At 42.4% G+C, this 21,026-nt stretch overlaps 2 protein-coding genes across 3 annotated transcripts; both read right to left on the minus strand.

The window, feature by feature from the left end:
• Positions 1 to 1,168: 1,168 nt before the first annotated feature.
• Positions 1,169 to 12,892, minus strand: LOC120035263 (zinc finger protein 239-like). 2 transcript variants are annotated; one of them, XM_038982059.1, is made up of 3 exons: positions 12,651 to 12,892; positions 3,060 to 3,453; positions 1,169 to 2,856 (listed from the first exon to the last, which is right to left on the minus strand). In XM_038982059.1, exons 2-3 carry the CDS (start codon positions 3,445 to 3,447, stop codon positions 2,081 to 2,083), a joined length of 1,164 nt encoding a protein of 387 aa, XP_038837987.1. In that variant the 5' UTR covers positions 3,448 to 3,453; positions 12,651 to 12,892; the 3' UTR covers positions 1,169 to 2,080. The 2 variants fall into 2 exon arrangements, with proteins under 2 accessions (XP_038837987.1, XP_038837986.1); XM_038982058.1 differs by having other exon boundaries at positions 3,060 to 3,456.
• Positions 12,893 to 15,777: 2,885 nt separating this feature from the next.
• On the minus strand, positions 15,778 to 20,578 carry LOC120035262 (zinc finger protein 883-like). The gene is made up of 2 exons (XM_038982057.1): positions 20,398 to 20,578; positions 15,778 to 18,233 (listed from the first exon to the last, which is right to left on the minus strand). Exon 2 carries the CDS (start codon positions 18,158 to 18,160, stop codon positions 16,691 to 16,693), a length of 1,470 nt encoding a protein of 489 aa, XP_038837985.1. The 5' UTR covers positions 18,161 to 18,233; positions 20,398 to 20,578; the 3' UTR covers positions 15,778 to 16,690.
• Between the last annotated feature and the right edge of the window lie 448 nt (positions 20,579 to 21,026).

Consider the following 21,026-nt stretch of genomic DNA (forward strand, 5'->3'; position numbering starts at 1 on the left):
GTTGTTGTGAAGATGGGGAGAAGTTAACATGGTCTAGTCATATTGACTAAGTTGTTGTGAAGATGGAGAAAATATGTTCTGTGTTTCTGACACAAAGATCAACTGTACTAGTTGTCCAGACTCTGGTCTTGTCCCATCTAGATGACTGTCTGCTCATATGATCAGGTGCAGAAAAGCCCCAGCAAACCTTGCCCTTAACAAAGCAGCACGCCTTGCCCTTTAACTACACGCATATATAACTAACATCAACAACATGGATGATAGTCTTGTATGGTTGATAGTTGAGGAGAAATGGACTACTTCTTGTCTTAAGAAATATTTGTTTGTTGAAAACACCTAACCACTTGAATAATGTATTTGTATTACACTTCAGAACAGAAAGTATTCTGATCCCTTGATTTATTCCACATTTTGTTACGTTACGGCCTTATTCTAAAATTGATTCAATTGTTTATCATCATCAATCTACACACAATACCCCATAATGACAAAGAAAAGCCTGATTTAAAAAAAAAAATTGTTGCAAATTTATAAAGTAAAAAACTAACATCATATTTACATAAGTATTCAGACCCTTTAATCAGTACTTTGTTGAAGCACCTTTGGCAGCGATTACAGCCTTGAGTTTTCTTGGGTATGACGCCAACTTGTATTTGGAGAGTTTCCCCCATTCTTCTCTGCAGATCCTCTCAAGGTCTGTCAGGTTGGCTGGGGAGCGTCGCTGCACAGCTATTTTCAGGTCTCTCCAGAGATGTTAGATCGGGTTCAAGTCCGGTCTCTGGCTGGGCCACTCAAGGACATTCAGAGACTTGTCCCGAAGCCACTTCTGCGTCGTCTTGGCTGTGTGCTTAGGGTCATTGTCCTGTTGGAAGGTGAACCATCGCCCCAGTCTGGGGTCCGGAGCAGGTTTTTATCAAGGATCTCTCTGTACCTTGCTCCGTTCATGTTTCCCTTGATCCTGACTAGTCTCCCAGTCCCTGTTGCTGAAAAACATCCCCACAGCATGATGCTTGTTTCTCATGGTCTAAGAGTCCTTTAGGTGCCTTTTGGCAAACTCTAAGCGGGCTGTCCGTCTGGACGTTCTACCATAAAGGCCTGATTGGTGGAGTAGTGCAGAGATGGTTGTCCTTCTAGAAGGTTCTCCCATCCCTACAGAGGAACTGTGGAGCTCTGTCAGAGTGACCATCGTGTTCTTGGTCACCGCCCTGACCAAGGTCCTTCTCCCCCGGAGTCTGAATACTTTCCAAATAGACTGTAGATACCCCAGCAGACACACCACTGAGTTTCTTCACTGTACCAAAACCGTGAAGAATGGGGATCCAAAATCCTGTAGCTAAATGGGGATCCTAATAAACTAAACTCACAGCAGACCACACATCTGTAATGTCTCTCTCCAGTGTGTGTTCGCTGATGCATCTTCAACTGTGAGTGTGTGTGTTCAGTCAGGTAATCCGCTCGAGCAAAACTCTTCCCACATTGATCACAGCCCTCTCCCCTGTGTGTTAGCATGTGTCTAGTCAGTTGTGTAATGACTGACGGAAAACTATTTCCACATATAGCACAGAGGTATGGTTTCTCTCCTGAGATTTCAAGAAGTCTCATGTTGGTGTAACTCTTTCCAAACAGAGCATTGGAAAGGCTTCTCTCCAGTGTGTGTGTTAGCTTGTGTAAAGTCAGTGGGCGGATTGGATCATGCTAAGCCGCGCGCCTCCCCTCGTCTATGGCCCGTGACGTAAAACGGGCGAAAGCGTTGGAGGAGCGCCCTTCTGAAATGTAACAGTAATCTGCATCGCTCGGTCATGTTGTCAACAAGCCAGCACGGGGCATCAGAAACATACATATCTTCTCCATAAAAAATATCAAATGAGTTTTCATTGAGAAGAGGCAGATAAAATCATCTTATCAATCACTTCTTGCTTTTGAAAACACAGTCATTACTCCACGAGCTTAAATCTATGTCACTTTTGTTTTGAGACGACTTTGCCATGGGCTTTCCTGGTTCCAAAACGAACGCAATCCACCTTTCACCAGATGCAAACACTTTGCACCGAGGCGACCCAGGCGAGATGATCGAATCCCCTCATTGATCAAAGCTTCTATAAGATTTCTCTACCGTGTGTGTTCTCTTGTGCCTTGTCAGTTGTACCGTTTGACGGAAACTCTTCCCACAGACAGCACAGACATATGGTTTCTCTCCTGTGTGAATTCTCTGGTGTATAGTCAGTGTTCCTAAGGTAGTGAAACTCTTCCCACATTGATCACAGACATATGGTTTCTCTCCTGTATGTGTTCGTTTGTGTTCAGTCAGGGAACCAGCTTCAGCAAAACTCTTCTCACATTGATCACAATTAAATGGTTTCTCTCCTGTGTGTGTTCGCTTGTGTATAGTCAGTTGTCCGGACTGACGGAAACTCTTTTCACATACAGCACAGACATAAGGTTTCTCTCCTGTGTGAATTCTCTGGTGTATAGTCAGTGCTCCTAAGGTAGTGAAACTCTTCCCACATTGATCACAGACATAAGATTTCCTTCCTGTGTGTGTTCGCTTGTGTTCAGTCCTGGAATCAGCTCGAGCAAAACTCTTCCCACATTGATCACAGCGAAAAGATTTCTCTCCAGTGTGTATTACCTTGTGTTTAGTCAGTTGCCCTGGCTGACGAAAACTCTTCCCACATTGACCACAGCCATATGGTTTCTCTCCTGTGTGTATTCTCTGGTGTCTCTTTAGGTCTCCTAAATGTGGGAAACTTTTCTCACATACATCACAGCTATAAGATCGCTGGATCTCTTTCAACCCTGGAGCCTTCCCAGATGATAAGACCCTCCCACTGAGCGAGCGACCGTTAGGGTTGTCCCCTGTGAAACAAAGACATGAAGTTAAGGTTCCTCATATGTACCAAAGTATTTCACAATGAACTAGTGTTGATGTATCTTCCCCATCCAACACAGATGAGCTGCTATACAACACTGAATAGTTACTTTCAGGAAATATGGCTCAATAAATAAATATTTACCAATCAATGAACTGTTACAGAAGCAGATTGTAGTCTAATACACACCATTGTTCCTACTTGATGACATCGAATCTGAATCTCCCTCTTCATCATTGTCCTCCACGTTCCATTCTTCATCGCAGTCTGTAGCATCATCATCGTCATCATCAGACTGGCTGGGACTCATGGGTGCCACACTAGATTCTTCCTGTATCTTTCTGATGTCATCTTTCAGTCGGAGTAACCAAGACATTCCCTGCTCCTCCGATTTGACCGAATCTGCATTTTCCCACATTTCCTCCATGATTTTACGTCGCAACGATCGATGGTTCTTTCCTTTAACTTGGGAGCCATCTATTCCACAGCGTTCACACAGGTATCGTAAATGATCCTCCGTTAGAGGGTGTAAACTCTGTTCAATTTCTTCCAGCAATGCTTCCTTCTCTCCACTCATGTTGTCCTGCTGGTGGGAACAATGACAATGCAGTCAATGGCAAGACAGCAGGAAGTCCATACACTTTAGATGACCTGTAGAAGAAGAAGACAGCAGGAAGTCCATACACTTTAGATGACCTGTAGAAGAAGACAGCAGGAAGTCCATACACTTTAGATGACCTGTAGAAGAAGAAGACAGCAGGAAGTCCATACACTTTAGATGACCTGTAGAAGAAGAAGACAGCAGGAAGTCCATACACTTTAGATGACCTGTAGAAGAAGAAGACAGCAGGAAGTCCATACACTTTAGATGACCTGTAGAAGAAGACGACAGCAGGAAGTCCATACACTTTAGATGACCTGTAGAAGAAGAAGACAGCAGGAAGTCCATACACTTTAGATGACCTGTAGAAGAAAAAGACAGCAGGAAGTCCATACACTTTAGATGACCTGTAGAAGAAGAAGACAGCAGGAAGTCCATACACTTTAGATGACCTGTAGAAGAAGACGACAGCAGGAAGTCCATACACTTTAGATGACCTGTAGAAGAAGAAGACAGCAGGAAGTCCATACACTTTAGATGACCTGTAGAAGAAGACGACAGCAGGAAGTCCATACACTTTAGATGACCTGTAGAAGAAGATAGCAGGAAGACCATACACTTTAGATGACCTGTAGAAGAAGAAGATAGCAGGAAGTCCATACACTTTAGTTGATAAATGGCTACTACAGGTTGTCATCTATCAACAGGTATGGAAGTATTCCAAGTTCGTTGTGGTCAGTCTTTTTAGAAGAGGACAAATGGCAGATGTTTCCGCGGCTATTGTCCCATTTCCATTGATTTCGATGTGAGTGATTAATATGCGCGCTATTTATTACAGTAGAACAAACTAATCCATTTCAGTCTGGAGTGACACGCTTGGTAAATATTGGTACGTGAGCAGTTTTTAAAAAGGTAGTATTTTAGCAAAATACAGGTAATCTGAACAAGTGTGACGTGTGTGTGTGTGTGTATAGAGAGGAATGTGTATGTCTTGGTCTTCAAGATAATCACAACTAATTTCAGCATATTGATGAATTTGGACATTTAAAAGCTCTGATTAATGATTCATTAACGAGATGTGGTCTATAGCGTTGGGGAAACGGTCCAATGACTGTAGACTGCCTGCTAACACTTAGCCTGTTGTTTTATGGCACAATCATACATTTTATTTTGCGTGCCGGGACGGACATGAAAGCTGGGCCCTTAAAAAACGTGTCAGTCAGGCCAGTGGATCTCATCAGTCACTCGCACGACAGGGCCAGTAACTTCTCCGCGCATTTTTGCATTCCAGTTCAACATTTTCCTGCTCTGATGCAGTCTACCATTGAAGACTACACACGTAAATGTCATGCTATTTGTAGTTGAGCAATATGATTGGCCGTTCATTCAAGCACCACCATAATCCCGCGAGTCACAACTTCTGGAGCAGAGTACACGAGTTGATGCCTCCACACAGCACACGCCACACTGCCTGTATATAGCTCCACATTGATCTGGTACTGGTACTCCCTGTATATAGCTCCACATTGATCTGGTACTGGTACTCCCTGTATATAGCTCCACATTGATCTGGTACTGGTATTCCCTGTATATAGCTCCACATTGATCTGGTACTGGTACTCCCTGTATATAGCTGCACATTGATCTGGTACTGGTACTCCCTGTATATAGCTCCACATTGATCTGGTACTGGTACTCCCTGTATATAGCTCCACATTGATCTGGTACTGGTACTCCCTGTATATAGCTGCTCATTGGTCTGGTACTCCCTGTATATAGCTCCACATTGATCTGGTACTCCCTGTATATAGCTCCACATCGATCTGATACTGGTACTCCCTGTATATAGCTCCACATTGATCTGGTACTCCCTGTATATAGCTCCACATTGATCTGGTACTGGTACTCCCTGTATATAGCTCCACATTGATCTGGTACTCCCTGTATATAGCTCCACATTGATCTGGTACTTCCTGTATATAGCTCCACATTGATCTGGTACTCCCTGTATATAGCTCCACATTGATCTGGTACTGGTACTCCCTGTATATAGCTCCACATTGATCTGGTACTGGTACTCCCTGTATATAGCTCCACATTGATCTGGTACTCCCTGTATATAGCTCCACATTGATCTGGTACTCCCTGTACATAGCTCCACATTGATCTGGTACTGGTACTCCCTGTACATAGCTCCACATTGATCTGGTACTCCCTGTATATAGCTCCACATTGATCTGGTACTCCCTGTATATAGCTCCACATTGATCTGGTACTCCCTGTATATAGCTCCACATTGATCTGGTACTCCCTGTATATAGCTCCACATTGATCTGGTACTCCCTGTATATAGCGCCACATCGATCTGGTACTCCCTGTATATATCTCCACATTGATCTGGTACTCCCTGTACATAGCTCCACATTGATCTGGTACTCCCTGTACATAGCTCCACATTGATCTGGTACTGGTACTCCCTGTATATAGCTCCACATTGATCTGGTACTCCCTGTATATAGCTGCACATTGATCTGGTACTCCCTGTATATAGCTCCACATTGATCTGGTACTGGTACTCCCTGTATATAGCTTCACATTGATCTGGTACTCCCTGTATATAGCTCCACATCGATCTGGTACTGGTACTCCCTGTATATAGCTCCACATTGATCTGGTACTGGTACTCCCTGTATATAGCTGCACATTGATCTGGTACTGGTACTCCCTGTATATAGCTCCACATTGATCTGGTACTGGTACTCCCTGTATATAGCTCCACATTGATCTGGTACTGGTACTCCCTGTATATAGCTGCTCATTGGTCTGGTACTCCCTGTATATAGCTCCACATCGATCTGATACTGGTACTCCCTGTATATAGCTCCACATTGATCTGGTACTCCCTGTATATAGCTCCACATTGATCTGGTACTGGTACTCCCTGTATATAGCTCCACATTGATCTGGTACTCCCTGTATATAGCTCCACATTGATCTGGTACTTCCTGTATATAGCTCCACATTGATCTGGTACTGGTACTCCCTGTATATAGCTCCACATTGATCTGGTACTGGTACTCCCTGTATATAGCTCCACATTGATCTGGTACTGGTACTCCCTGTATATAGCTCCACATTGATCTGGTACTGGTACTCCCTGTATATAGCTCCACATTGATCTGGTACTCCCTGTATATAGCTCCACATTGATCTGGTACTCCCTGTACATAGCTCCACATTGATCTGGTACTGGTACTCCCTGTACATAGCTCCACATTGATCTGGTACTCCCTGTATATAGCTCCACATTGATCTGGTACTCCCTGTATATAGCTCCACATTGATCTGGTACTCCCTGTATATAGCTCCACATTGATCTGGTACTCCCTGTACATAGCTCCACATTGATCTGGTACTGGTACTCCCTGTATATAGCTCCACATTGATCTGGTACTCCCTGTATATAGCTGCACATTGATCTGGTACTCCCTGTATATAGCTCCACATTGATCTGGTACTGGTACTCCCTGTATATAGCTTCACATTGATCTGGTACTCCCTGTATATAGCTCCACATCAATCTGGTACTGGTACTCCCTGTATATAGCTTCACATTGATCTGGTACTCCCTGTATATAGCTCCACATCAATCTGATACTGGTACTCCCTGTATATAGCTCCACATTGATCTGGTACTCCCTGTATATAGCTTCACATTGATCTGGTACTCCCTGTATATAGCTCCACATCAATCTGATACTGGTACTCCCTGTATATAGCTCCACATTGATCTGGTACTCCCTGTATATAGCTCCACATTGATCTGGTACTGGTACTCCCTGTATATAGCTCCACATTGATCTGGTACTCCCTGTATATAGCTCCACATTGATCTGGTACTGGTACTCCCTGTATATAGCTCCACATTGATCTGGGACTCCCTGTATATAGCTCCACGTTGATCTGGTACTCCCTGTATATAGCTCCACATCGATCTGATACAGGTACTCCCTGTATATAGCTCCACATTGATCTGGTACTCCCTGTATATAGCGCAATTCTTGTGTATTGTATTTTATTCCTCATGTTACCATTTTATTTTTAAAGTAAAGTCTACACCAGTTGTAATTACCACGTGACAAATAAAATGTGTTTTGATTGTTCAATTCATACCTACATTGCTCTACTCTTACAGAAATCCTTTAAAGGCCCAGTGCAGAATAAAAATGTTCCTGTGTTTTATCTCATATCATACAACAGTTGATGAAATTAACACTGTAAAACGTGTGAAAAAAATGTGATCAGTGTTATTCCCTGATAGTTGCAAATTGAAAATATAATCTGGCTTTAAAATGTACCAGAGGCCAACAAAATACGATTTGTTTTCACAAAACAAGCTGTAATTTACCCACCAAAATGATATTGATGATATTTAGTGAAATCGTGCAAATTAGTTTGTCTTGCTTAACATTAGCATCTTGGGGCTATCAGTCTCCTGATCTAAAGAAGGGAACTCAGATCTCGACTAATGACGTCATTTCAACATGGCCGCAACCAAATCAATTACAAAACTCTGCTGCTGTTTTTGCAGCTATTCAGAACGTAGTTTAAAGGCGACATGCAAATTTAACTGTGTGGTTGATTTGAGCTAATCGTCTTTTTAAAACAAGTCATTATCAGACTAACGTTCACCGACAAAGTTGGGCGGGAACTTTCGGGGGTAATAGTCGGTCCCAGCCCCATTAGCCAGGATTAGGCGGTCGACAAGTGTGGCTAATTGATGAGGGCGGTATATTCTGAGCTAAACTGAACAAGACGCACCTCCAACAACACATAACAGCTCACATAATTCTGCCCAAAAACAATGATATTTTCTGTCACCCAAGTGGTATATGGGCTATTTAAGTGAGCGCTGAAGTCACCCCATGATAAGCAGTGCCCATTTTTGTTACACAGTACCAGTCAAAAGTTTAAAAACACCTACTCATGCAAGGGTTTTTCTTTATTTTGACTATTGATTTGTTTAACACCTTTTTGGTTACTACATAATTCCATATGTGTTATTTCATAGTTTTGATGACTTCACCATTATTCTATAATGTAGAAAATAGTCAAAATAAAGAAAAACCCTGGAATGGGTAGGTGTGTCCAAACTTTTGACTGATACTGTATGTAGATTGATTTTCTTATTTTCTTTAAAACAACAATACAAATGGCTGCACACAGAGGGTCAGAGGGTGTTCTGGTCAGAGGGTGTTCTGGTCAGTGGGTGCTCGTGCCCCCACTCGCCCAGAGACATCGGCAAGGTCCCGCCCAGGCCCAAAGGGATTTTTCAAGGGCGGGACTTGGTACGCCCAGGCGGGCATGGATGTGAGCACACCCATAACTACCAGGACCAGCAGACACACCTCTCACAGCATGAATCTACCAGGACCAGCAGTCACACCGCTCACAGCATGAATCTACCAGGACCAGCAGTCACACCGCTCACAGCATGAATCTACCAGGACCAGAAGACACACCTCTCACAGCATGAATCTACCAGGACCAGAAGACACACCGCTCACAGCATGAATCTACCAGGACCAGAAGACACCTCTCACAGCATGAATCTACCAGGACCAGCAGACACACCGCTCACAGCATGAATCTACCAGGACCAGCAGTCACACCACTCACAGCATGAATCTACCAGGACCAGCAGTCACACCACTCACAGCATGAATCTACCAGGACCAGCAGTCACACCACTCACAGCATGAATCTACCAGGACCAGCAGTCACACCACTCACAGCATGAATCTACCAGGACCAGCAGACACCACTCACAGCATGAATCTACCAGGACCAGCAGACACCACTCACAGCATGAATCTACCAGGACCAGAAGACACCACTCACAGCATGAATCTATCAGGACCAGCAGTCACACCGCTCACAGCATGAATCTACCAGGACCAGCAGTCACACCACTCACAGCATGAATCTACCAGGTCCAGCAGACACACCGCTCACAACATGAAACAAAAACAGAAAACATAAATAGCTAAATGTAAAACATACAATAATCCCATTCCTACCCTAACCCCGATTGGAGGACCTCCATAATCCCATCCTTACCCTCACCCCTGATTGGAGGACCTCAATAATCCCACCCTCACACACGATTGGAGGACCTCAAACACTTATACTGTACACTTGCGTATATAATTTTTCCAACACTCATTAATTCCACTATTCAGACAGCATCAGATCAACCCATCTTTCCCAGTAAATCATCATTCTACCATTTCCTCTCGCAATACATCCTTCCATTCTCCCATGGTGTCTTACTAGGGACTTGAACCCCGCCATCTGCAATATTTCTGACCAAACGTCCCCAAAATAAACATTTAACCCAAGAGCACAATGATATTTCCTGTTGACTGACAGTGGTCCTTCAAGTCTCCCAGCAACACAGTGAGCAGGTCCAACCACACCCTGATATTATTCCTGAACCTGACTCCAGAAACTACACACCTACTGGACAGTAGGGCTGGGCGATATATCACATTAAATTTTATTTATTCTAATGTATGTTTTTGCGAAAGATTACAAATGCCTGTATTGCAGAATCAAGTTTATGTCCTCTTGTTCTCATCCTGTCTTTTTGGTCCTTCTCTGCTGTGTGCACTTTCCCCATTTACATCAGATATCTGTATATAATGACGAAATGCTCATGTCTCCTCCCTAACAACAGGAGTTGTTGTCCCAAAGTGAAGGCAGGCGACAAGCTTAGGTTCAAAATAAGCACATAGAAACACATTGGGCTTATTTTGGTCGAGAGTGAAACCTCTCTCTTGGCCTCTTTCTCCCAAGTCCCTACCACTCACAACAACAAAGATGAGAGATCACTTCTTCGTCGCTGACAAAGCAGTTTCAACTCGCTGTTTGGTCCAACACTCGGTCATATGGACACTGAAACACATGGAGACATTATGTTACTGTGATAGAGGAGAAGTTGACCTCTAACCCTGTTTGTGTTACAAATCCTCACATTTCAAGCAGATCAGACACTACTAAAACAGATGCAAAAATGCTAATTTTGTCGCGAGCGCTTTACAGTACCACGTACCGCTAGCAGCATTTCAGTCAAATAAAGACTGTTATACTGGCTGTTTAGTCTGTGTTTTATGAAAGTGCAATAAGAATAAAACAATTATATAAGGAATTGGCAAATCGTTCTCATTCTGAGAGATAAGGTAGGCCACTTGATTTCAACATGTGAACAAAGTGGACAGGCTAGCATGCTGTTCAAACAGCTGGAGACAGGCAGAAAGGCTGTGTTCATAACAATTCAACTGTTCTGCCTTGTTAGCTAGCAAATAGATTCAAAACTTGAAATATAAATATGAGCTGGCTACTCACTACTAGCATGTGGGCTTTGTGCTGGAGAGATTGTTTATGAGACCAGTGTTAATGTTCTATAATGCCTGCTACATTATTAGTGAATGTGCATTATGCATGGTTCAGGCTAAAGTTGTAACAAAAAGGGTATTTGTATAGACAGACCTGAAAGGCAGATCAGTGATAGCAGAAAAAACACACAAAAAAACAGGTACAACTATTTTGATTAAATTATTAGTGGGTCTTATGGTTGTGGAAGGCATATATTCAGCCTTGGTATAATTTCACTTGCTCGGAATTGATTAGATTATGGCTGACCGTTTTTAAATGCAGTGTATTTTACCTTGAAAATTGTACAAAAAAGTTTATTTAGAGAATAACATTTTTTAAAAATCAAGATATATCGTAAATCGGCAATAAATTTGGCGAACATAAACGGAGATATGAGTATTGAGGCATATCACCCAACCCTAAAGGACAGTACCAAAGAGACATGCTATTGAGCCATATCACCCAGCCCTAAAGGACAGTACCAAAGAGACACGCTATTGAGCCATATCACCCAGCCCTAAAGGACAGTACCAAAGAGACACGCTATTGAGCCATATCACCCAGCCCTAAAGGACAGTACCAAAGAGACACGCTATTGAGCCATACTGCCCAGCCCTAAAGGACGGTACCAAAGAGACACGCTATTGAGCCATATCACCCAGCCCTAAAGGACAATACCAAAGAGACACGCTATTGATTCTGTGTCCGCATGGCAGACTCTGCACCGGTCTGTCTGTTCAAAACCCCATATATACACTGAGAATTATTTCTGGAGAGAATTTTACATCATAACTTATATTTAAAAGAACGAAATGATGCATCTATTGTTGTTTTGTATAATAGCTCAAACCCGTTGCCATGGTATTGGGACATCGAAGATCTGTTTTATGCGGCTTAGTTGTGAAACTGACACATTTTAAGATTTATAATGAGTCATTTATGATTCTTACTGGTGGCAGACAAACTAATTAATTATTTTCGCAAAATATTTAGCTGGTCCGTGCTTCTCCAGGGTGCTGTTAGAGAGATGCACCGCTATGGCGCTCCATCAACGTTCCGTCAAAAAATAATCTACATAATCTATGACAATGTCGTGAAAGACACTTTTTACATCATGCATGCACGCTTCTCCGATCAAATAGTCTAAACAAAATTGAGGCAATAAAAAAAGCTATTCAGTGTGAATGACATTTTAACAAATACTACATCCTAAAAATCAGGCTACCCACACCTGCTGTCCAGCAGTTTCACCCTGCGGGCTAAATCATGATAATCAGTGATTACAAGTTTATATTCCTTAATGGTTTTTGACGAACTGATCATAGCAAAAAAAATACAATAGTTGAGCATTTCCTGCTGTGTAAATAGATTGACTCATTGCAAATAGGCTCACTGATAAAAATTGGGTAGCTGATATTCAGAGCTTAAACAGCCAAAATGATTAGTCACAGGAATCAGGACTAATAACACAATGGAAATGTATGTTTTACAAACGGTACCACGCAGACATTGACTACACTATTCTAGTTTTGCGGAGGGCGGCTTTTTTGTTGGTGTCTCGTCTAGGGCGGCAGAATGGCCAGGACCGGGCCTACACTGCTGTGTTTGTTCACGAACCACTCAACTGGAATTATTGACGATATCGTCATATCTAGACTGTCAACATTCGTCGTTCTTAAGTGCACAAAAATATTAATCCACCTACAGCTGTTGTTGAACAGAAGCTAGCTATTTAAACTCACCAAATTCCTTGTAGAAAAGCCAGCTAGCTAGCAAGCTAACGTAGCTAGCAAGTCCCTGTCCTCCTTTTTTTCCACGTGGAAAATGAAGTAGCTAGCTAGCTTTATCTCGTCAGTTTGGGCTAATGATCCTTTATGACTTTCAAACAAAGTTGTCCTGTGGCTGTTGCATTTTGGAGATTGAAAATATGATATATTTATAGTAGGCTACAAGCACGAACTTTTCAGCTACTCTCTTGCAAGGTAGCAACTTCCGCTTTGACTGGCATTGTTGTTGTTCTTCTACGTTATTATGGCGGTCCGCAAACAAATGTTAGGTGCATGCCGCCACCTACTGTACGAGTAGTAAACGATAGAAGAAGGAAAAAAACTCCATTGTTGGAAAATAAACATTAAAAACCTATCCTACTCCGTCTGTCACAGTCCAATTCAAGTCACATCCTGACAACGGCTCGGTGGCCTGTGAGGACAGAACATTCTCGTCGCCAAACCCATTGGTTCCAGGTCATCTACAAGACCCTGCTAGGTAAAGTCCCCCCTTATCTCAGCTCGCTGGTCACCATAGCAGCACCTACCCGTAGCACGCGCTCCAGCAGGTATATCTCTCTAGTCACCCCCAAAACCAATTCTTCCTTTGGACGCCTCTCCTTCCAGTTCTCTGCTGCCAATGACTGGAACGAACTACAAAAATCTCTGAAACTGGAAACACCTATCTCCCTCACTAGCTTTAAGCACCAGCTGTCAGAGCAGCTCATAGATTACTGCACCTGTACATAACCCATCTACAATTTAGCCCAAACAACTACCTCTTTACCTACTGTATTTATTTATTAATTTATTTTGCTCCTTTGCACCCCATTATTTCTGTCTCTACTTTGCACTTTCTTCCAATGCAAACCAACCATTCCAGTGTTTTTTTTTTTTTAGTTTTTTTTTTACTTGCTGTGTTGTACTCACTTCGCCTCCATGGCCTTTTTATATTTTTATTTATTTATACATATATCTGTTTGCCTTCACCTCCCTTATCTCACCTCACTTGCTCACATTGTATATAGACTTATTTTTTTATTTTTTTCACTGTATTATTGACTATATGTTTGTTTTTACTCCATGTGTAACTATGTGTTGTTGTATGTGTCGAACTGCTTTGCTTTATCTTGGCCAGGTCGCAATTGTAAATGAGAACGTGTTCTCAATTTGCCTACCTGGTTAAATAAAGGTTAAATAAAATAAATAAATAAAAATTCTGTGATAGGATTTCTTGCAAGGCCTCGGCTGTAAACTCCAGAGTCACAAAAGAACGTTCTGTATGCCCTAACAATGACTAAAATGTTCTCTGATTTCTTCTTTGTTATGTCCTGCGTAGTTTATGACGAGGCACTAAATGCTACAAAGACCAACTTTTTCACGTGCAAAATATCAGGATCCCTTGGTTGCCGAGAAACATTCACTGGTGCAGGCTCTATTACCATTGCGTCTTCAACGCCACTCGCCCCTTCCACTCTTCTCACCGCCTCCAGATAGGAGACACACTGGACATCCCTCACTCTTGCCACCTCTGTCTCCTTCCCCCTAACTGGACAATCCGGGAAATGAAGGTGCATGTTCGCCACTTACAGTTGTAGCATTACCTCAGCTGGCATACGATATTCTTCCCGTTTGCATACACTTGACACGTGACCAAATCTTTTTGCATTTATGACACTAGAGGGGTTTGTGCACAAAAGCTCTTACAGGATATTTCACAAATCCTAACTTTACATGAGAAGGGAGATACTTTTCATCGAAGAACAGTACTATGGATAAAGTCAATTTCCTTACTCCATCCACCATACCCGTCAGTTGACGTGCACCAACTTCCTTCACCTACTTCCTCGGCTAGGTAGCCTAGTGGTTAGAGCTTTGGACTAGTAACCGAAAGGTTGCAAGATCAAATCCCCGAGCTGACAAGGTAAAAATCTGTTGTTCTGTCCCTGAGCAAGGCAGTTAACCCACTGTTCCTAGGCCGTCCTTGAAAATAAGAATTTGTTCTTAACTGACTTGCCTAGTTAAATAAAGGTTAAATAAAAAAAATATAATCTGCATGCCACCCTAGAGATAACCTCCTTGACAGGTGCCCTGCTTTGGAAATCCGTGCACAAAACATTACATTCAAATGTCTTTTTGAGGTGCAAAGCACGCTTCTTCTGCCCCAGCGGACACACCCCAAAAATCTGAATAAGCCCTAGGAGTACATTCCCCCGTTGACCTAGTAACGCTCTCTCCCAGATCTATCAAAAAGGCTCTGATCTTACATTTAGCCTCACCTCTACCCAGTGGAGCCCGAAGATCTATTGCATCACGTTTTAGCGCCCTTTTTTTGGGCTATTTTAATTTGGACACTATTGCATTTGAAGAGATTTAATTTGGCAAAGTGTCAAATAAACCATTTAGCTGGTTCATAAAAGCCAACTCACTGACCTAAAACAGGATAAGCTTGTTACCTTTTTAGGTAGCATCTCTACCAAGAGAACTTAACAAGAACTGTGCTATTAACATAAGTAATGTACATGTATAAATGTCATGGGTATTAATGATAAGAATAAATAAAAAGGGGGGGACTGGGTGGTGGCAGAGCCATATTACTGTACTGTTGAGTTGGTCCAGTGTAGTTCTGTCTGAACGTTCTGAGAGCTCCTCCTTCTCCCAGTGTAGTTCTGTCTGAACGTTCTGAGAGCTCCTCCTTCTCCCAGTGTAGTTCTGTCTGAACGTTCTGAGAGCTCCTCCTTCTCCCAGTGTAGTTCTGTCTGAACGTTCTGAGAGCTCCTCCTTCTCCCAGTGTAGTTCTGTCTGAACGTTCTGAGAGCTCCTCCTTCTCCCATAGCTGAATAAAGGCATTGACATGGTAGCTGTTCTAAAACATGGCCGAACTCTCTCTCTCTCTCTGTGTTATATGCCTCAGGGTGGTGGTAGTTGATGTCATCTCTAACAGGTATCTAGTCTTCACATAGAATGAGGTGGTTCTTTTACAACAACGGTGTGATTCACATAGGGAAATGTACAAGTATAAAATGCATTAATAAATATTAGGTGTGGTACCAAGATTTAAGGAGAGACTGATGAGTCAAAACAATAAAAAGGTCACGCACACTCCATGTAACTCAATGATTTTAATGAACCAATGTTTCTGTACACAGTGTCTTAAGTCATCTTAAAGCAGATAAAAGTACATGAGGCTATTTTATTCAATTTCTGACCACACCTCAATTTTTTTTTAAACATTTTCTATTGGGGGAAAAAAATAAAAAGTTAGTATTTAATCTATTAAAACTGAATTCAGAATCTGTAGAGCTGGATTCAGGCAGAGATGAGGGAAAAGAGGTCAATGGAAAGCAGGACGCTGTGACGTCGTCATTGGCTCACATTCAACACAACTGATCTAACCAAGTGGATATGTTCGTCAAATCAGTCATATGATTTATGTAATGTAACAGGCCCACAAAGTGGTTACTGAAGTCCGGTTTCGATATATTTGTCTGTTTCCTCTGCATAACATTTTTAAAGTTGTCCCTTTTCCTGTTTAGAAGATGTAACTGCTAAATGCTAACTCCTGTTCTCATGAGCTTGTAGCATACACAAATCGTTGATGGCAGTCAAAGTCCTTTTGTTACTATAATGCAGTTGATTTGGTGATGATGACATGAACATGTGTTGGGGGTTGACATCCATACAAGCATTATACTCTGATTTTAACCTCAACATATAGTGAGGGGACCATGAGGAGATTCGGGATCTTTCCCCCATGGCATCTTTCTCCCACCTGTGTCCATGGCATTTCTATTGTTTTGGTCGAGTTCCATTGACCTCTTTACCGCATATATATAAAACAGATAGGTGTCATAATTGCCTAGTGCTAGAGGAGTCCAGCAGCGGAACTTTTCAGAGTTTATGGAGGGTTCTGGAACTGATCCCGGGGAGGGAGATGGATCTGGAACTCTGTGCTGTTCAGAGTTTATTGAGGGTTCTGTTACTTTGGGCTGTTCAGATTTTAATCGAGGGTTCTGTTACTTTGGGCTGTTCAGATTTATTTGAGGGTTCTGGAACTGCTGCTGGGGAGGCAGATCTGTACACACTTCACCTGCTGCGTGTGATTTCTGGTGCACTTTCAATGTTCCTGTTCTAGCAAAGCTCTTTCCACACTCTCCACAGATGTATGGCTTCTCTCCTGTGTGTGTACGCATGTGATCCTTCAGGTGTTGTGAATGAGCAAATTTCTTCTCACACTGATCGCAGATATGAGGTTTCTCTCCAGTGTGTATTCGCAGGTGTGCTTTGAGTTGTTGTGAATGAGCGAATCTCTTCTCACACTGATCACAGACAAACGGCTTCTCTCCAGTGTGTGTTCTCATGTGTGATTTCAGGTGTTGTGGTTGAGTGAATTTCCTCTCACACTGATCACAGCTAAATGGCTTCTCTCCTGTGTGCGTTCGCAGGTGTTCTTTCAGGTGTTGCGAATGACCAAATTTCTTCCCACATTGATCACAGCCGTAAGGTTTCTCTCCAGTGTGCATTCTCTGGTGAACTTTCAACCTTCCTGATTCACGGAAGCTCTTCCCACACTGGTCACAACAGTACGGTTTCTCTCCTGTATGAGTCAGCTTATGTTTAATCAGGGTTCCTGACAGAGCGAAACTTTTCCCACATAGATCACAGTTATAAGGCTTCTCTCCTGTGTGTGTCCGCCGATGGTTAGCCAGGGTATGTGATTCAAAGAAACTCTTCCCACAATCCGCACAGCTATAAGGCTTCTCTCCTGCATGTAGTTTTCGCTTGTGCTTTGCCAGGGATCCCGGATTGACAAAGCTCTGCCCACACTGATCACAGACATACGGTTTCTCTCCTGTGTGCGAACGACGGTGGCTGGCCAGTAGTCCTAACTGAGAAAAGCTCTTCCCACACTTCTCACAGCTGTAGGGTTTCTCTCCAGTGTGTGTTCGCTGGTGTCGGTTCAGATTGAAGGCTACGTTAAAAGTCTTCCCACATACATCACAGCTATGAGGTTTCTCTCCAGTGTGTGTTCTCAGATGAGTTGCCAGGCTTCCTGACTGAGTGAATGTCTTCCCACACTGATTACAGCTGTAAGGATTCTCTCCAGTGTGTGTTCGCCGAGTCACTTCCAACTGTCGAGGCTTCCCAGCTTCATGGCAGTCTGCAGCGTCCCCATCACCATCAGACTGGCTGGGACTCGAGGACATGCTGCTCGATGCACTGGAGCTCATGGTTACATGTCTAGCATCCTCCTGTATACCTCGGATGTCCTCTTTCAGTTGGAGTAACCAAGACTTTGAATCCTCATTTTCCCAGATTTCCTCCATGATTTGACGCCGCAGCGTGCGTTCACTGTTTTCTTTACCTTTGAACCTATCCTTGGAGCCTATTCCACAACGAACGCACAGGTAACATAAGTTGTCCTTGGTTAGAGTGTATAAACTCTGTTCCAGTCCATCCAACAGCTTGTCCCTCTTTCGACTCATGTTGTCCTGCTCATGTGGCAACAACGGCAATGAAGTCAAAAAGACAGCAGGAAATCCATACACTTTAGATGACCTGTAATAGAAGACAGAAGGAAGTAAATTAACTGTAGAAGACAGCAGGAAGCCCATACACTTTAGATGACCTGTAGTAGAAGACAGCAGGAAGTAAATTAACTGTAGAAGACAGCAGGAAGCCCATACACTTTAGATGACCTGTAGTAGAAGACAGCAGGAAGTAAATTAACTGTAGAAGACAGCAGGAAGCCCATACACTTTAGATGACCTGTAGTAGAAGACAGCAGGAAGTAAATTAACTGTAGAAGACAGCAGGAAGCCCATACACTTTAGATGACCTGTAGTAGAAGACAGCAGGAAGTAAATTAACTGTAGAAGACAGCAGGAAGCCCATACACTTTAGATGACCTGTAGTAGAAGACAGCAGGAAGTAAATTAACTATAGAAGACAGCAGGAAGTAAATTAACTGTAGAAGACAGCAGGAAGCCCATACACTTTAGATGACCTGTAGTAGAAGACAGCAGGAAGTAAATTAACTGTAGAAGACAGCAGGAAGCCCATACACTTTAGATGACCTGTAGTAGAAGACAGCAGGAAGTAAATTAACTGTAGAAGACAGCAGGAAGCCCATACACTTTAGATGACCTGTAGTAGAAGACAGCAGGAAGTAAATTAACTGTAGAAGACAGCAGGAAGCCCATACACTTTAGATGACCTGTAGTAGAAGACAGCAGGAAGTAAATTAACTGTAGAAGACAGCAGGAAGCCCATACACTTTAGATGACCTGTAGTAGAAGACAGCAGGAAGTAAATTAACTGTAGAAGACAGCAGGAAGTAAATTAAATGTAGAAGACAGCAGGAAGTAAATTAACTGTAGAAGACAGCAGGAAGTAAATTAACTGTAGAAGACAGCAGGAAGTAAATTAACTGTAGAAGACAGCAGGAAGTAAATTAACTGTAGAAGACAGCAGGAAGTCCATACACTTTAGATGGCCTGTAGTAGAAGAAATATAGTGTCAAAATATATACATCCAATACTTTGATGCTTACTGATCACACGTTACCGATTGAATATTTCCACAGCATTTCAACTTTTGATGTGAAACCAACATGCTGTTGTAATATCAATGAATGCTTTTTATATAGATTGTATGTTTATATAACATTTATATTTAGAGGCTATTGATTTCAACACTTTACCCTCTAGCCCGTAAACGGGTTGAAAATGGCAGATTAGGTCACTGATAAGGGAATACATTGGAACGCAGTGGCTGTACAGTAACATTCTATACATGATGTCAGAGCTCAGCGCTGTATGAGGTTCAACTGATAGACGCTATAAATCGTGAGCACCACACACACAACAAGATCTTACCCCTTAAAAAAAGGTTAAATTGATGCACACCTTTATAGGGTTTGTGTTCCCACACGGCCATATCGCCTTGTTACAGCGTGTGTTTACAGAAAACATACGGAAAACAGCGTGGACTACATGCATCTCCGAACACCTGTGTGTAAACGGGAAGACGGAAGCCACAAACGTAACCGGTTAAAACAGTAAGTGTGTATTTCGTATTTGTGAAATTATTTTGATGTGATGATATGAAAGTCGAGAGATTTATGTTTCTAGAACCGTACCGCAATTGAGCATCGATTCACATGTATATGTAGTATTTGGCTCTTTTTGGCTTCCAGAGACAATTTACCCTTTAAAAACAGAAGATGTAAGGTTCCTGGACTATTGAGTAACGTTAGACTCCTTCAGTCCAATATTGAGCTACACCTACCCCAAATTGACCATGAATATTCTAATTATGTTACTGAATGTATCCAGTATTTTAGGGAGTATTTTAGGCAGTATTTTAGGGTGTTATAAAGAGAGGACCATAGATGTTATTTATATAATACCATCTACTGTATTCTGTGTAGCCATGTTCTAATATCTAAAAAGTTGTGTCTGGAGGGAACCATTTTAAGGGAACGCATCTCATTTCGTGACGTAATTCATCAAATCGTCTCTAGAACATTATTATCATACGTGTATAATACAACATTAAAAAAACGTTAACTTTACTTGATTAAGACACAAATAAACCTTCCACTATTCAATAAAGACGCGTCCAGCAAAGTCACATAAGTTTACCACACATATTCATTGAGTTGGCCCTGCCTATTTAACTTACAGCTAGCTGGTTAGCTAACGATAGCATGCTAACTCACCAGAGGTAGAAGGCCAAGTCCAAAGTTTCCACGGGATGACCGTTACTTTCGTTGAGATTGGATTGTCGTTGCTCTGAGGTCAGTTTATCGATGTACTTTATAGATCGAGAGTATAAAGTATGCCCAGCACAGAATATTTGGTGAAGAATCGCCAGAGTAGGCCGGAAGCGAAGTGACTTCCGCTTTCCTATGGCCACTTCTTAAATGATGTAATGGCGGTCGCAAACCAACGTTAAAGGTGCATGCCGCCACCTACTGTGCTGGAGTGTGTGGTCAATCACGGTTTACAACATTTCTAAATCCTCCTACCTAACTCAGTATTTCTGAGAAAATAAAAAAGAGCCTACTAACTTCTAATAGACCCTCCCCCATCCCCAAAATCCCTTCCAACCTCATCCAACCTCAATGACCCTATATTTCAATCTGTCCCTCTCTTAAACACACTTACAACAATATAACAACACATACTCCATCGTTTCATCGACCGTACACTCGAGACACAAACCATTCACATGCTTGCAAAACAGATGTAATGATGAGTTCAATGTACAATGTCCAAAGCGCAATCGAGCAAACACCACCTCTTCCTTTGCATCTTGGTCCACAACCTTTCTTTGGAGGGCATATGA

Source organism: Salvelinus namaycush, unplaced genomic scaffold, assembly GCF_016432855.1.
Source record: "Salvelinus namaycush isolate Seneca unplaced genomic scaffold, SaNama_1.0 Scaffold10, whole genome shotgun sequence".
NCBI lineage: Eukaryota > Metazoa > Chordata > Actinopteri > Salmoniformes > Salmonidae > Salvelinus > Salvelinus namaycush.

Bases quoted from the DNA above. Each gene is read 5' to 3' on its own strand.
- LOC120035262 (XM_038982057.1), bottom strand. From the start codon at position 18,160: ATGAGTCGAAAGAGGGACAAGCTGTTGGATGGACTGGAACAGAGTTTA.
- LOC120035263 (XM_038982059.1), bottom strand. From the start codon at position 3,447: ATGAGTGGAGAGAAGGAAGCATTGCTGGAAGAAATTGAACAGAGTTTA. The intron at 2,857-3,059 runs GTGTGTATTAGA...TTTGTTTCACAG, and splicing joins GTCATCAAGTAGGAACAATG to GGGACAACCCTAACGGTCGC.